The 18015-nt window shown below is 36.9% G+C and overlaps 1 protein-coding gene across 1 annotated transcript in view; it reads right to left on the bottom strand.

Moving 5' to 3' along the window:
- Positions 1-18015, bottom strand: part of EMB2729 (Alpha amylase family protein) — a 326562-nt gene that overhangs the window by 14732 nt on the left and 293815 nt on the right. Inside the window, exons 17-18 of the mRNA XM_089787516.1 lie at positions 4674-4754; positions 871-975 (exon numbers count right to left, since the gene is read on the bottom strand). Coding sequence (XP_089643642.1) covers positions 871-975; positions 4674-4754 — 186 coding nt within the window. The remainder of the gene's footprint in view (positions 1-870; positions 976-4673; positions 4755-18015) is intronic.

Below are 18015 nucleotides of genomic sequence, written 5' to 3'. Positions count from 1 at the left end.
ACCCACAGCGCTGTGCTTGCAGATAAAACCATCGAAACACTATAAAAAAGCGAATAACAAAAAATAAAGATCAATTAAAATTAATATGATTTTTCAATGCAAATTAGTTTGCAAATGTGCTGCTTTTTTTTATTGCTAAACATTCGACGAATTTCCAACTTCATGTTTTAAGTTCGCCAAACCTTGTGACTTAGGTAGTAGGTATGGTTAGAATGTGATTATCAACATATCTCTCTGGCGTTGTAAATTATGAAATCAGCATTAATATGGGAGATGTGACATCCTATTTCAGTATTACACTATGGCTACTAACTATTGTGTCAATGGAGAATTGGTTGGTGCTTTTAGCAGTGTGCAGAACAATGTTTGCAGTTTTGAAGACAGATTAGGATTCCAAATGACATTAATGCAGGGAGGAAAGCAAGTTTGCAGAGAGATCTGGACAAGAAATGTAATGGGTTCAGAGGAGCTGATGTTAGAAAATTCAATACACTTTTTTGGATTGTATCAACATGAAATCTTTGTATCATTAAATCAAACCCGTATGTCTCAAACTGGTTGATCATATGTTATATTATTATAATCTTCCATAAAACTTATCTGACTGGCACTCACAGTGAAACAGGACTGTAAAATTTTACAAGTTAATAAAAGTTTATCATCTACAACCGTTATCTATCAAAAAAAGAAGAAACATTTGCAAACCATTATACAGTTTAAAAACATAAATTTCTTGTTCCCTTGAATATATTCTGAATGGGAGAAAACATTCACCACTTTATATTAATATTTCCCATACTGAAATAATTGGGACATAGTAGACATCAAGAAAGAAAATTGAACTCTTCTGGGTAGAGTAAAATGTCTAACCTGATACTCGCCAGCTTCTTCTACTCCTATTTCGTAACCATTATATGAATCCATAGGGTGGAAGTTGAACACAAAGAGAAGAGGACCACGTGTAAATACTATGACCTGTTTTAGTTAAGAAAGCGATACTTGTAAAATTTCTCCCTCGATGCAAACAGTTCCAATAAAAAAAGAAACATTATTATGGAAATACTTCCAAACCAAGTGCACCACTTAAGTAATAGTATGACATGAGATTGGTAAATTACACAGAAAAATAGAAAGCTCCATGTTGGTAGTTTGGATAGTAGTTGATCCTAGACTTCAATTATAGTGGTTAGTCAAAAAAAATGTTAAAAATATGAATTATCAAACAAACATATGTGTTCTTTGGTGATACAGTTATGAAATCAGAGCAGCTTGGTGATATATCCAGCCCTCGCTCATATAAATGAGCTTCACAAAAACTTCAACAATTGTAGTAGTAATGTTGATCTTCTGATATTATTTCAAATGTCACTCCTGCAAGTTTAGGTGATCACTCTTCTGTTATAAAGTCTGCACTTCAATAAGCTATAGATCCCTTGGTAATAACCATTTACAAAAAGACAGATTTCCTTTAAAAAAAAGGCGGGTAAACAGTTCTATTCTGCGTTTCACAGGATAACCATACAGTCCCATCATTGTAAGCATGAGGAGAAAAACCATTTTCAAATGTCATTGTGTGGAAAAAGTAAAGAGTTGAAAATTCACATTAAAGATTTCATATTAGATTATCATTACACAATGAAATTGAAATATACATATATAGTTTGATTCTGATACACATGCCAAGGAATATGGAATGCATTGTTATGAGAAATAATTTTTCTACTGTTTTTCTGGGAGTGGAAAAGGTTTGCTTGGATGAATCCCTATAAGAGATTTGAGAAGGCTGGAGATAATGGCTTCCATTATTTCTAATAGTTGAATTTCTGTTACACAAATCTTTTATTACCATTCAGTGACCTAATTAAAACAACAATGGTTGTTACATCATGACACTACAAGTGTCAGCCGACTGGATGGTCCCAACGGTGTTTCTATAGCCGACGGATTGACTGATGTCAGTGTTTTGTAATTTGTAGCCGACGGGTAAATAGTTTGTAGCGGATGTAATGTCGTGGCCGACGGACTCCTTCGGGAAGGTTCGGCGGTAGTATTTATATCCCGTCTGGGATCATTGTAAATGATCATCTACTATTACCGATATTGTGGAGCATAATGTATGTCTGGCATATGCGAATATAATTTTGCTATTCTGTTCCATTGTCTGTATGTGTTGATTTCTTTACCAGTACGGTAAAAATTCTTGAATGCCGCGGCCTTGAGTACTAGATCCCAATTATCCCCGACTAGTATGTTCTTCGGCTCTGCCTCGTCCCCCAAATTCATCGTTTGTAGCGTAGCTTCATTATACTTGATTATTTCCCCTTCACTGAATGCATGGGCGGGTGTAACATCCAACGGTGCCTCAAAGGAGTACTGCCAGAATTGTGTATGCACCGCATCCCGCTGGTGGAGGGAGTTGTACCTGTATGAAAGTGACCCTACAGGATGAACAAGAACTAGGCAGCACCGGATGTGGGTATGGCTCCCGCTGATGAGGAGGAGAACAGTGATGCAGAATGGTCATTGGAGGACTTTGCCAAGGAGGATTACGGGTCGGATGAGGACAGGTGCCGGGATTGCCTCAGGACTATGAAGTTTGCGTTGAAGAAGGGACATGATGTGGCAATTCAGGCCCTGACTCGGTGGAGGGAGTGGCATTTGATCAGAGCATATATCCGTGGGATTTGTCCTCGACGATTTTAGACTTGTTTTGTAGACAGGGGTTGGCCGGCGGAGGAAACAGCTGAGATGTTGGCAGATTGGGCTACTGAGCCGGAGTTGGGACCCAGTGACACCCCTATGATGAAGCTAGCACATGAGATTGTGGGATTGTACAAGGACGTTTACTATGGTCGTCGGCGTGCGGAGGCGGATAGGGTTGCAGCAGAGAGATCATTGGCAGCTGAGAGTGAGGCTAAAAAGAAGCTAGCCGCCGACTTGGCCGACTAGCAGGCAGCATGGGCCGCAGAGCGGGCAGCACTACTGGCAGATATGGCAGCAGTGGTGCAGGAGAGGGACATGGCTAGGCAAGGTACAGAGGCTGCGGTCCGAGATAAGGATGCGGTTGAGCACGAGATGCAGTTAGCTAGGAGGCAGGCTATGGATGCGGCGCTTCTTCTAAAGGAGGCCGTCGAGGTTAATTCTTAGATTCAGATAGATCTCCGCATCAGGACAGAGCAGGTGTATGAGTTACGTCGCCAGCAGCACACTTCTGGGACGCCCCCTTCTCTCTAGTATTTCTTCTGTTGTCTATAAGTTGTCTCCTAATTTTGTTAGTCGTTGGGAGACGACTCTGTTTTTTAAAGTGAGTAATCGTAAATCATTGACAGGTCATTCTAGAGAACCAATTGAGCAGATAGACTAGAGGAATATATTGGCTATCTTTATAAATTATAATTTATCATTACTAAGTCCTAATGACTTTGCAAGGGTGATGATAGAGGATAGGAATTAAAGTTTTTTATAACACCTTATGTCCTATGTTTTCTAGTTGATGACATCAATTTTTTGTTGGGAGACTTCGGAGATAGCAACTATACAAACACTGTGCATCGAGACATCTCCGGTATCGGAGATGCATCTCCTTCTCCGAGATGTGTCTTAGGGGGTAGGAAATGGGTCTCCCAGTAAATATGATATCTACTAATCTCACACTCTCTCCTACAACTCCTTTTTTTATGTTACAACCAATTGTATCTTTTTGAGAAACCATTACTTTGTCATCTAAAGTAAAAGAAACCCAAAGTACACAATGAATACTTTTATTAAACAATAAAATACGCCTCTTTTCCATCACAGACCGCATTGACCATCTTATGATGAATAAACAATTTCTAGGTCAAGGAAATATTTTTCCACTCGGATGGCTACAATGTTTTTAATCGACAGTGTGTATGTAGATGATGCTATTTGTTTTAGCTATACTGCTTATGCTTTTTTCGTTCCATGTTTATACTGATGCAATCAAACAAAGTATTTTGACAAGACTGTTGCTTCCGCTTGTCATTGATATTCATATTGTGGTGTGGACATTATAGAAGCTCATTTCTAAAGCAACTAGTCCCAAGCTATAACCCAAACTTGTAAGGACCAGAACTTTCTGGGGCTCTGAAGAATCAATCTATTATGTAATAACTAAAGCTATAATAGTGAATCCCAATCATGTAACAAGCCTTTGTAGTTCAACAAGAAATACTCACCCACAACTATTCAATGAAGTAAACCACCAAGGAAGAAATTGTTGTCAATGAAAGAAAACAAAAGTAATCTGAAAGACAAAAAGTTAATATAACTACAAATCTCTAAACCCAAGGCATGGCAACAAGCTGGTATGCTATAAGTCCACAATAGTATAATATTGTTCACTGCCTTCTCTTAGATTTCTGCCAAAAATGCTTGCTCGTTCATGATTACCAAACTGATCTCCTTTTCCTTGTATGGATAATAGAGAAACCAGCTAGCTGATCATAAGTGGATATCTAAACTAAGATAAGGAATCAATAGTCATTAGTTTATGCAAGTTTTATAAAATGGACAGAATAATATCATATTTTATATTAATAAAAGGACCATGCATTTTTACTACTACTACATTCATGAAATTCAGAAACAAAAAGAGATTGCCATCTCAGAAGCAGTCTATTGAATACTTCGAAGACACAGATAATCCTTACCTTAGCTGAATCATTTATTTGATGTATCTTTGCAGGCCGCCTTTCTAGAACTCTTTCATTGTGCTCCATCTTCATCATAGCCTGCATTAAAAGTTTACAAATAACAAATTCAAATACTACAAATTTCCTTAACATAGCAATTTCTAAAATTATTTGATCAAGATTAAAACCATATATACTTTTCTAGAAGCTTCATTCTGACTAATCGAACAAAATCCCACATACATCATTTATAGAGTACTTAAAAGAAAAGATTAGAAAGAAAATACTTCCGAGCAAAGGATTTCCCCCACAAAACTAACATCTGAGATCAAACATGTTACCAGTTCATATCATAAGTGAAGTCACCTTCTCTTCTCATGATTCCCTACTATTAATAACAAATATCTAGGTCAAAATCTCTATAAATATAATACCCCACATTGCACATCTTTTATTGAAGCTTTTCATGCCATTCTCATTGACAAGATCTCTATAGTTTCAAGATTTCTATCTTTAAAGGTCAAATCAATTTCCCTCATAATGAGCCTCTGAAATTCCTTCTTAATGTATAAAGACTCTTAAACCCTCTTCTTCCTGTTTGAAAGGAAAATGATTGCTGTCTTCAAATAATAGTTATAAGACTTGCCTAGACTTGTCAATACTTAACAAGTCTTGAGGGAGTTGGCACTAAAAAAGCCTTTGGGATATGTGACCTAGATACTTAGTGAGCTTCAAAGGGAAGAATCGGCCATAGGAAGTAGAAGAAAGACTTAAAATGAGCTCTAACACCTCAAAAGTGCACACAACTCATTTTGAATCACATGAAGGAAAAATATTTTGAAGTAACAGATATATGTCATTGAAGAAAAAACTAGCACATAGGTTGAGCAAGAAACAATGATAGAAGACCATTTAGGTAGGTTTATAGCAGCCCTTGGTGCATCTAAATGATCCTATGAATGAATTTGTACATTTAAGATTTTATTTTTCAATTTTTAATATTTTATTGAGTTCTAAATTCTTTTTCATTTTAAGTGAATTATACAAAGAACAAATCCTATGTCCTCAATAGTTTTAAAAACTTATAGCTACAAAACCTAACAAATTTTAGTCTTTTTTATAAAAATTAATTAATATTATAGATATTAATTTATTTACATAATATTTTTATTACAGCTTACTTGTTCCAATCACAAAGTTGATGCCAATTAGAAAGCATCCATTTTGGATATCTATCAATTTTGGAACAATGAAAGTGGATATAAGTTATGCCAATTGCAAAAAAGAATGTTTAAGGGTAGGCATTTTCCTCTTGAAGTATCACCTTGCATAAATACAATGTTGAGATATGCTAGACCAAGCCCAATAACAACTCCTGAAAACATATGCAAAATACAAAACCAATTGCAATCCTTTGAGGGACAAAACTAATTAGAAAATAAAAAGAGAAAAGAGATGACACCCATTGATGGAGGCTTTTCTTCCTAATTCCTCCATTTCTTTTTTGTTAAGTTAATAGTTAATAAGGGGCAGCAACATGTCTACTGATTTTGAATCAACATGAGTGTTACATCTGTTCACTGCATTAACTAAAAACCAACCAACATCACAATCTACCAAACTGGAAAGCATCACATGAAACCTGCCAAGTAATACCACCTAACAACAGAATTACACTAGGAATCACAAAAGCCAACAAACTCATTAACAAGCCAAACAACAATAGAAACTCTGATTACAGATTTCTTCACCTTTGTCATGGGAGCAAATGTGCATCTTAAGGATAACCTCATTTTTTTCCCTCTTTCTCTGCACAATTTTTTATTAGTTTCCTTCTGAGATCCCATCTTCTTGATCCCCATGTAGATTCCATGTGGTCTTTTCTGTTGATTTTCTTGGAGGATGTAAATGTACAAAGTTCAAACACTGTTTGTAATTTTTGTGTCTTCCAAATAACATTCTCAAAGCATATGTATCTGTCATTTAAGAGACATATCTCTTTAACTCTCATTAGTTATGAATAATATTTGTTTATTATGATTAAGAAATTGATAATAACTCATATATATATCCAATGAGTTTTATCTGACAGAGGCTACAAAACATTAACACTCCCTCTTAGCTATAGAGGATAAAAATAAGACAGATATGACACCATTGGTAATATTAGGAATGAAAAGTTTTAAGAATATCTTTGATCAGAAGGTATCCACCATTTTAATATCACATTTCATATCATGAGTATTGGTCTCCCATAATATTAGCTCATGATATTCACTCGTACTCAAAAGGTTTGATAACACATTTGATATTATGAGTATTGGTCTCCCAAAATATCAACTGTCGATATTCACCAAGTACTCAAAAGGTTTTGATATCACATCTAATATCATGAGTATTGGTCTCCCAAAATACATGATATCCACCAATTACTCAAAAATATTAGATATCACATTTGATATCATAAGTATCGGTCTCCCAAAATTATTAGTGATATTCACCAAGTACTCTTTGAGTAATGGCCTGCAAAATATTGAGATGCAAGTATTCACCAAGTACTATGTGTAATGGCCTTCCAAAACATCAAGTCACACGATATTCACCAAGTACTCTATGTAATGGCGTTCCAGAACATCAATTTGGACAACATTCACCATGTACTCAAAAAATGTTTATAAGGTATGTGCACAAGCATTCTCATAATGCTTACCATATAAACATCCACCGTGCAAGGTATAACCTATCATGCCCTGCATAGACATTGTAAGGTATCCATCATAAGAGAAAATTAAGTTATTGTAAGATCGTCACCTTTCAATAACTTCTGCAAATACAACTGACATCATTTGTAAGTTGTCACTTCCGCATGATGTACACAGGGGTAGGCCCATTAAAATCATGAAGTCATGAGGCATATTCATGAATCACAGTTCTCTTGACTGCTACAATTTATTGATCACTAGAGAATCCATCTCAACATGGTTTACTCCCTTTGAATCAATATGACTGAGATCATTGAAGGTTGATTGAATCATATCCTCTATCTACTCCCTCTCTTTTAAGGTTGACTCTAATGAATTGTTAGTCTTCCTCCAAATCTCAATCTCCCTCTTTTTCTTGCAAGAACTTTCTCAGAAAAGATCAAGGCACGTAGCTCTTTTATGCTCCCATAATAGATCTCTTTATATTTAATAAACATTATATAAATTTTTATTAAATATCATTTTGAATTAATATATATAATTCAAATACAATTATATATATATATATCCTTTTCATAGAAACTAATTTGAAATAGTTTGCATACCTCGTTTTACCTTGTACTAACGCCATATACAATGTGGTCTTTATGCTTAGACCAAAATCCCTTAGATGGTGGTCGTTTGTAGGAATGACTTTTCCCTCCTTTCTTTCCCGTTCTTGATGTTGCAATATGATCGGAGACCGTAAATGACTATATATAAATTGTTACACATTCTTGGGCCACCAAATTAGCTTGTTTGGAACATTCACAAAAAAAGTTTCATGCCCATCTATGGCAAGAAGCTCATTAAATATTCATTCACCACAGTTCTTTGTTCCATATATATTTAAACTTAAGAATAATCTGCAGAATAAACTCAAGACCAATAATGTCTATCTTCTGCTCATTAATTTGTGTTAGGTGACTTTACCAAATCACTCTCTGCATAAAGTGTATCAGAACTCATGGATGTGTTACAAAAAGCATCCACAATATCACTGTGCTACATCAGATCATTGGAAAATCTGCATAAAAATCTAAATATGACCCGAAATCACCTACATCAAAATCTATATCTGTTTGTGTTTAAAAATTACTCCGCTGAACTTCTCTAACATTTGTTTAGATACTCCTATCCCCTCTAGCTTTGAATCCAATGAGTTTTTATTCATCTCAATTCCATCATCGGTAACATTAAGCGAAAAGTCCATTTCTTCATTATCTCCAGATTTTGCAAATGCACTTTTCATTGATTCAATAACCACTTTTTTGTTAAACACGTTGTCAAAGGTATCAACTTCTGCTCAAACAAGCTTCAACATCTTTTGGGGGAATCCATTTTTCTCATACAAGATCGATCTACATACTTTGTCAATATATTCTCGCAAGTCTGAAAACTACAATAAGTTGTTGCATCTTGAGGATCATCCCAGTCATCTTGACCTCCGTCTCCATGCTAAATCGCTCATTGTTGCATTGCATCTCCATCTCTATCTGTTTGATCTGTATAAGACTCTCACCCAGAGATTGAGCCACCAACGCGAACTCTAAAAGCAGTTGGTGATAATACTACTGGTTCAACAGTTGTCCGCAACCAGCCTTGGGATCCTCCAGCAGTTTTTGTCTTGTGACACTAACTTTCCTTTGATTGGTTCCAGGTATCACTTCAAGCCTTGTAAGCAATGTTACACACCATTATATTAGCAATGTAATCTGTAGAAATATTTCAAGGCCCACGCCATGGTAATATCTGTAGATATTTTGATATGAGCAACGAAGAATATGGTATAATGTTAATGTAGTTTCTTTATATGTTGAACATTGCACACTTCTAGAACCTAAGAAAATGACATTAGGGAACGAAGAATAAAGCCACAACTATAAATATTTTAGCCCTGGAATTATAACCTTGTTCATTTATAGAGATGGCTAACTTGATCTAATACCATGTTGATTTTCCTGGAGTATGTAAGTGTACTAACACTGTTTGTAATTTCTGTGTCTTTCAAATAACATTCTCAAAGCATATGTATATGTCATTTAAGAGGCATGTGTCTGTAGAGACATGTCTCTTTAACTCTCATTAGTTATGAATAATATTTGTTTACTATGATTAAGAAAGTGATAATGACTCTTCTATATATATATATATATATATCCAATGAGTTCTATTTGACAAAGGCTACAAAACATTTACATTTTCTTCACCTTCTAGAGGTGATATTTTTGAGCCCTCCTCCGTCCCATGCATACCTTAGAAGGTGACACAGCAATTTTGAAATGATCCTCCCTTGGGCATGAGGAACAAATGGAGTCCTTGGTGTAGCCTATGACCTACTTGTTGAACACTCATGCATTTGATCTCCAAAGAACATTTTAGAGGCATCAATGCCATCTTTAACTTCAACAGTTTCCTCTTCCTTGTCTACTGAGTAATGGTGAGGGGAGACATCCTTCCGCAAAGTAGCCTTCATGCCTCCACTTGACACATTGGATTGCTACATGACCAATAGTGTAACATTTGCATCATTGGAATGGAATACAGTAATGTCCCTTTCTAGAGTTTACAGCACATTGTTGTCATTAGTCTATTTTCCCTTGGTCCCATAGGATAACCGGGACATGAAACAGATTTAGAGGCCATTTGGCTCATGCAATTCATTTGATGTGATCTAAGGCAAAATCAATTATTTATCATCAATATAATTTGTCATGCATTAACAAAGTCACTTTGTAAAGTTAAAATTTAATTATTTAAATTTAGTGATGCATTGTCTATAGTTTGTGGGAAATATAAATTAAAGGATCCCCCTTCATTTCATAACACATTGGAGATATAAAAGGTAAAAGGGGAAATACCCAAAGAAAAAGCACTTAGGGAAAAATAGGAGCTGCGAGAAATCAGGAGGAAAGAAACAATGTTATTTTTTTTATCCCACATCGATGAAACGAGAGAGTGAGACCATGTGAAAGTGTAAAAAAGAATTAAGTGCTCTTTTGTTAGCATTTTTGGTTATTTTTATCAATTATGTAATATTGTGGTAAATTTTCATCTAGGGCTTGGAGGACACAACCCCTCTTGGCTAACAATCTTGATGTTGTTGAAAGACTCAGTCTTGAGATCCAAATCGGTGTTAAAGTAGCTGCATTTGCTTGTGTTATTTATCAGAATGAGGGTGCCATACTTGTTGGAGGATAGCACCAAAGGGCCATACAAAACTGGGAGTTGCTACAGAAGAGCCAAACCATCCATTGGAGGCTGTATTTCATTCAGAATACTGGAAGTGAAAGGCATGCTAGAGTATCACTGTCATCAGAAAATATTAGAGATGTCCGGGCTGCAATTTTGAAGGTGAAGTCATTATCAAAAACCACACTTGAGTTGAGTTTTGAAGGGAGATCATACATGTCTGGGAACAAGAGGATTATACTTCTTACTGTATGTAATGATGATGCCAAGTCTGCAATATTAAGTTATTTTGAACTAAATCTGAATATCTGAAATCTGGGATAAGTTATTATTGTGTTTAAATTTCTTTCATTGTGGAGTGCGAGTTCTTATCATTTAGTGCTCATTTCCTCCAATGAAATATCAGAAAGTTAAGGGACATCAAAATTCAAACCATACTTAATGCTCGTAAACTAAACAAACTCTGTGGTTCAATTGCATGCAAACTGTTCGACAAATTTACAGCTATTGGAATAACCAAATAAAAACCATTTGAAGGGGAAGACCTTTACAAATACCCTCATATTCTATAGACTGATTCCAACTACCATACTAGGAGCTGAGAGAGATCTCAACAAACAGGTTCTTAGTTATTATAATATGACCACTGAGACCATGGGTGGTGTGAAAATACTGTACAGAGCCTCATCAACCCCAAGAAATTTCCCCAAAGAATTATCAATGGCTTCAAAACAAGAATCAAACCAAAATTGGCAAATAAGATTCAACAATCTCACCCAGGTTACAATCACATGGAAAGCTTTAGTAGTGAGATCAAATGAAGGGTGCCAAGGTTTTAATATTAGGATGTGCTCATCACAATCCCATTGGTAATCACACTAAAAAGTACTGTACAGAACCTCATCAACCCCAAGAAATTTCCCCAAAGAATTATTAATGGCTTCAAAACAAGAATCAAACCAAAATTGGAAAAGAAGATTTGACAATCTCACCCAGGTTACAATCACATGGAAAGCTTTAGTAGTGCAATTGAATGAAGGGTGCCAAGGTTTTAATATTAGGATGTGCTCATCACAATCCCATTGGTTGTCACACTAAACAGTGGAACAATCCTTGACTTTGCCGAAAACCACAACAAAGAATCCCTGCACTTATGGGTAAATCTGAATATCACCAGTCAGAATGGGACACCAAGTTTTTTAAATGCAATCATATAAGTCTACCAAACTCAACCAATATCCTCTAAATCTCCCAATCAAATCATGCTTGGCAAAAAATACCACATTTTCATTCACATCTTGTAAAAATTCCTCTCCTAACTCTGTCTTCTAAACATTCTTAGAAGGTTGGGCCTTACGATGAGATGACTCTGATTCTGGAACGTGTTTGCCTAAATTCTTCATAAGATGTAGGGATTGTCACCCAAAGCTTTCATTGCAAACCCCAGCACAAAATGTTCCCCTTGGAGAGATTTTCAATTTTTAAACTTGCTATGCAAGAACTTGGTCCCTTCAACACAAAGGTATGTTGATACTTAAAAGCAATCGTCCATTGATGAGAACTAGCCTCACAATGGTCTCGTTGGCACCAACATCCATCCTACCCCACACCGTTCACTAATTTTTGTTGTAAGGCATGCACAAAAAAGCCATTTGAGCTCAACTTAAGGAGAAAGCATAAACCAAGAGCAATGAAGAATGGATTAGTCCGCCTGCACCATGATTCCAAGCCTTTCATGGGTTTCTTGGAAGAGACAGAGGATGCCCTTGTCATAGGAGCTTCTCGCAGGGGCAGTATTGCACATGTACTTTGTACAATTTCTTTTCAGAATGTTCTACTTCTTAGATCTTTTAGTAGTGACAATGGTAGTATTGGTCCTAAGTTTGTGGAACTTCATATAATTTAAATTGATATATTTCTCCACAGACTACTTTAGGCACCCAATCATTGTTTGGGAGCATTGGTAGGAAAAACAATAAAATGATGCAAGAGAAATGCATTTGCAAACTTCTAGTTCTCTTGCACCATTCTATTTCACATAGTCAGAGAATTATATTTACTGTTTTAAAATATATGCTTCAAATTTTTGGCAACTTGAGTTTTTTATATTTAGACGTATGTAGAATTTGAAGTTAAGCTTTCAATTCGAAAAGACTTATTTTCATTGTTTTTTCTTTTTTGGTCAATAATTGCTTTTGAATAGAGCTACGAACTAGTGACGCCACATATTTTAGGGACCTTATCCTCACAGATGATTGACAATAACACCCTTATATCTCCTATGTCGTCCTATTGTTGACAAACTCCTTATCTCTCTGACATTAGTGCCAAACCATGTGAGCTCAAAAGCCCAATAGGGACCCCAAGCCCATAGACATGGGACAGATACACACAATTTGTGCGAGTATGGCATCGCTCTACGAGTACTCCAACCTGGTGAGTATGTTCTATTTAGTCAGCACAATCACTAGTATCATCCCCAAACAACCACCACCTACACATCTACCAAGGTGGGATCAACCAAGCATTAACACTTGTTTTTGGGCCAAGTGGGGATTTGGACCTGGTTGTGCCATTAACAATGCTACCAATTGACCACTATAACACAAGGTGACCCCCTATTTTGTTCATTCTATAAGTTTTATGTCTCCTTGTAAAACATGATATATACCCTTGTTTCAATGGTAGGATTCAAAGCCCCTAATGATGAGGAGATGAAGGCTCTATTTTGACTCAAAAGGTGGTTAATATGAAAGCCAAAACTGATGGAAAATATGAGATATAGAAAGGGATGCACCAAAATGATGGACTATTAAACAAATAGGAGATCTAAGCAATCGATCACTACAATAATAGTTCTTATATATACTGAGTTTTATTAGCACATGAGATGAGGTTAAATCACTCTTCATGGACCAATTTGGAGAAAGCATTTGTGAACTTTCAGCTAATAATGATTTTATGGTTATTCATATCAAAGAAAGTGAGTTGGTCCCTGAATTTATCTCAAGATTTATGAAAGCCTTAAAGAAGATTCTTGAAAAATGTGGACCTCAAGCTGCAATGGCACTAGTGATATACTTGGGTGCATTCAATAAGAAAACAAATTATAAAATAAGAAATGAAGATCTAGCGAGGCCTACATGAAGCATTTCAAATTGTTAATAACACAAAAAATGGTCCCCAAGTATGGAACGATCAGAAGTTTGAAGCCTAAGAACAAGGTGTTGCATATGGATAAGAAGTCCTCCCTAGGAACTAAAAATGATCCCTAACTAGTTGGTCAACCTGATATTCCCAATTATGTTGTGCCATGTAATGTCCCTGATGCAATTAAATAATTTAATTAAAATTAATTATTGTATGGCCCCGGATTTAATAATAAAATCTTTGAGTACCTATTTATTAGTTAAAGTTTTATATTTTGTCATGTTGGTCATTTGTAACACTTCGGGAAGTTTCCCGAAGCCCATTTAAAAGGAAAAGATGGTAGTTTTCCTAGGTAAATAGAGTTGGTATTTTCTCTATAGGTGCAAATTCCTATTGGAGTTCAATTGTATGCCATTTCAGAGGTGAAAGATCTTCCCTACTTGGTATTTGTCGATTTAGTAGCATTAACTCCTCACCCTACTCTACTTGGTGGATTGTATTTGGAAGCCCTTTTTGCCATGGTCTTGTGGACCAAACAGGACTTTATAGGGATCAGTATGAGATTTGGCCAGGCACTTTCAGTTTTAGGACAATCAAAGTGATTTAGCAGTGTTGCCCCACTTTTAATCTTGTACCCATTTTGCAAAAGTGGAAATTTTTGAGTCTTAGTTTGGTCTAGGTATGTCTAGGTGTAGTCTTTCCTCCTTAGGTGAAAAGATTCTCCATCGGATTTTCCATCTTTTCCTTTGCTTACGTTTCATGGCCAGGTGGGTTTGTCCTTGATGTCGTATGGGTAGCTTAGTACCTAATTTGATGGAGATTCTTGCATTTCATGAAGTTATCCGCAAAACTGGACTTGTTCACAACTTGTCTTAATTTGATGGAGATTCTTGCATTTCACGAAGTTATCTGCAAAACTGGACTTGTTCACGACTTGTCTTACTTTTCCCATGAAGGAATGATGCTCGTGGAAAATTACATATTGCCTTCTCCTCGGCGGGTTTTTAAACCATGAAGGTGATTTCCCGTAGTGGTTAAAAAATGAAGATCATGGATCAAGATAAGAAGATAACGAGTTGTTTTTATGGAAAATCTTTGTTTTCATTGCAATATTTTACTTTGAGAAGCACTTGGGATTCATCATGATGCTCGAAATCATCTTAAGCAGAAAACCTAATAATGACTTCTCTTTGGCAGGCTTGCGACCCATGAAGTCCGTTTTTCGCTGAGAACAATTGTGAAGGAAAGAGGTGAAGAAGTGGGCCCCTCTTTGACTTTTGCGGTCCTTTTGTGATTTAACCAACCCAGAGAAAATGTAAACTCAAGAGTTAGAATGTAAATAAAGCCTCGGCGGAAAATTGAAAATTGCCTTCTCCTCAGTGGGTTTTCAACCCATGAGGGCGATTTTCCACATTCACAAAGAAATCAACATTTTAAGCAGATTGGGTTCGCAAATTACACATGAGACATCTCAAGATGCTAATAGAAACAATCTAACTGCTCTTGGAAAGGCATACTGGATAGAATTTGGCTAAGCAGATATTTCCTTATGGAGTACTCTGTTCTTAATTTTCCGAAACTGAATGGAAAATGGAAAGGTAAAAATGAAAGGAAAGAAAGTTACTGTTGGGCCAATAGAAACAGTGAAAAGACACCGAAATGTCCGTTAGAGGCTCCTGCATTTACTGATTCAATGGATTTATCCTTCAATTCATTCGTGTGGCGCAGATCTTGAAGATTAACGGGTGAACTAGGATTTCTATATAGAGGGAAGCATAATAGTTTTTCAAACTACCATTTTTTCTTGAATTGTTATGCTATTAAATTGCACAACGTTTTCAAATCTCTTGTACTTGCAAATTCTATCCTCTGTGTCTCATCCAAGTTCAAAGTTTCGTTTCACTTCTTCCTCAGATAAAATGGCAACCAGATTTGCTGGATTTGATGTACTTAATGGAATCAAATCCAAATTGCAGAGTTTCACAGATACTTCGCTCCTTTTTTATGACATGCAAGATTTTCAAAGGAGGCCGAGGTCAGAGCCAATTCATCCTATAATCGAGAAGCTTCGAGGAAGTGGGCTAGTGGAGGCAGCTGGGTTCTCGGTGGCAGTTCAAGCTCCTAAATTGATTATTGAATGCATAAATCACTACAAACTGGATACTAGACAAATTTTGCTACTTGACCATACAGTTCTAATCTCCATTGATAGGCAAATTGTGGTGAATTGCCTCCGAGTTCTAGAATGGGAGGAGTTTTTTGAGCTGACAGTAGGAGCAATTTTTGAGTTCTTGAAGAAGATGGTGTGGAGAAAAAAAATTATGCAATCTTGGTTTCAAAAGCCGTGGGGCATCAAGAGTAAGGTTCCTAAAACTCTATTCGGCACTGATCTCAAGCTTGAGATCGTAGACATTTTGGTTCTCCTACACATATTGAAAGGTGAGGCAGAAGCTCTTAATTTTATTGAACAATATTTCTTTCTGGTACAAATTATCTGTTCAGATACACAGTATATTGATTGGGCCTATGAGGTAAGTGAGCATTTGTCCAGAGCGCTTAGCACCGCGAAGTTTTACAACACCTTTTATATGTCTTCTTTTCTAATTTATATGCTAGCCTCTCTATAATTGTGGCCAAGCCTTCCAAGGATAGAGAACTTTCTTGATGATGTGAAAAGTTATGAGTTCTATCCATGTTTGCAATTGCAGAATATGTCAAGGTTAATGACGCATTTACAATGAGAATTTGCAGGGAACTCCAAGGATGCCCAAAGAGGAGGTTCAGCCTAGAGGCGATGGTGGCTATTAGTCAGTTCGGTAGCTATTTTATCCAGTTCTCATCCTTCTCATATTTGCGTCTTGCAGCTTTCGATGGATTTCCTTTGAAGCTGCCTAAGTATCTGAGTGATATGATCGTGTTGATAGAGATCGTGAGGTAGGTGATCCAGGTGAATGTGCTGAGCGGCAGCTTGAAAAAGAAAGGGTATGAATTCCCTATGAAAGTTGGAGCCTACAGTTGCGAGTCTCATTCTGATGCAAAGAATATGCTCAAAGCATTCAAGACTAAATATAAGTTGGAGGCATATGAGGCTGTGAGACCTACGTTCGACCTGAATGGATATGCAAGGGATGTGTTGCAGATTGGAAGTGTAATCAAACACATTACTATTGTCGAAGATTATTGGGTGAACTTGAAAGCAGGGATCATGCTTTCGCTAGGTTCACAGTGGAGCAGATTAAAACATATGGTATCAACTTCAATGTAGAAGGCTTGGAAGATGATGGACAAAATATGTATGCTAATACATATTTAACTAAGTTAAGGGGCATTCCTATCAATTCAGAGTCCTATGTAGATGCTGGGGAGGATTTGGATATTATGATGGCCAGGATCATTAAGAGAACTGGGAAGTGGGTTGAATGGACAACCAAGAGGAGCCAGAGTAAAGGTGTAGCCACCCAAGCCTCTCCAGCAGCCGCAACGCCTTATTCATCCTAGAGTGTTACACCACGTGTGACAATAGCTACCACTCAAGGACTAGCCCAACCTTCGGGTGGAGGTGACCAATCTCCAGACAAGAATATTCCCATAGCCAAGACTTGTCATTATGGCTCCCTCCCAATCATTGGAACCCAAATTGGTGCCGAAGAAAATAAGACGGAGGAGCAAAAGGATAGTGCTACCACCCTATTCCATCCCCCCATGTCACACCAGTTCCATCACCTCATGTTGCTCCAGTTCCTTCTCCCCATTCTACTCTAGTTCCCTCTCCTCATCATAGCCCTATTCTGCCAACAAGTGCTACACTTCTGCAACCAAGTGGCTCTATAATACAAATAGTAGATTTGGGAGATGGAAAGAGTAGTAGTAGTGAGTCTACCGAGTTTGATGAGGCAAAGAAGAAGACTCCAAAAGTAGATAAAGGCCACATTTCTTCTAAGCTCATCTCCCAAGATCCGAAGAATCCCTTCTCCTCGACTGTTGTAAGAATCACTCCAGCTAAGAAGAAGATGTTTAGTATAGAATCACTTGGGACGGCCTCCAAGGTGATAGGTACTGACTCCTAGTTGGAGGATACTCTGGAAAGAAAGAGGAAAAGAAAAGATGAAAGCACTTCTACCAAAGATACTGTATCCCTCGCAGTTTGCTTTGGATCTGCATTGATAAAAGTAAAGAAGCAGAAAACCCTATCTATACTTGGGCAAGATCCAGAAATAGAGCACCTGACAATGGAGATAGCCAAGCCCAACAAAGGAGGAAGGATTGAAGACATGACT

This window comes from Cupressus sempervirens, chromosome 6, assembly GCF_028749045.1.
Source record: "Cupressus sempervirens isolate cs-2001-9-10 chromosome 6, ASM2874904v1, whole genome shotgun sequence".
Classification (NCBI taxonomy): domain Eukaryota; kingdom Viridiplantae; phylum Streptophyta; class Pinopsida; order Cupressales; family Cupressaceae; genus Cupressus; species Cupressus sempervirens.
This window is presented reverse-complemented; position numbering and strand designations above follow the sequence as displayed.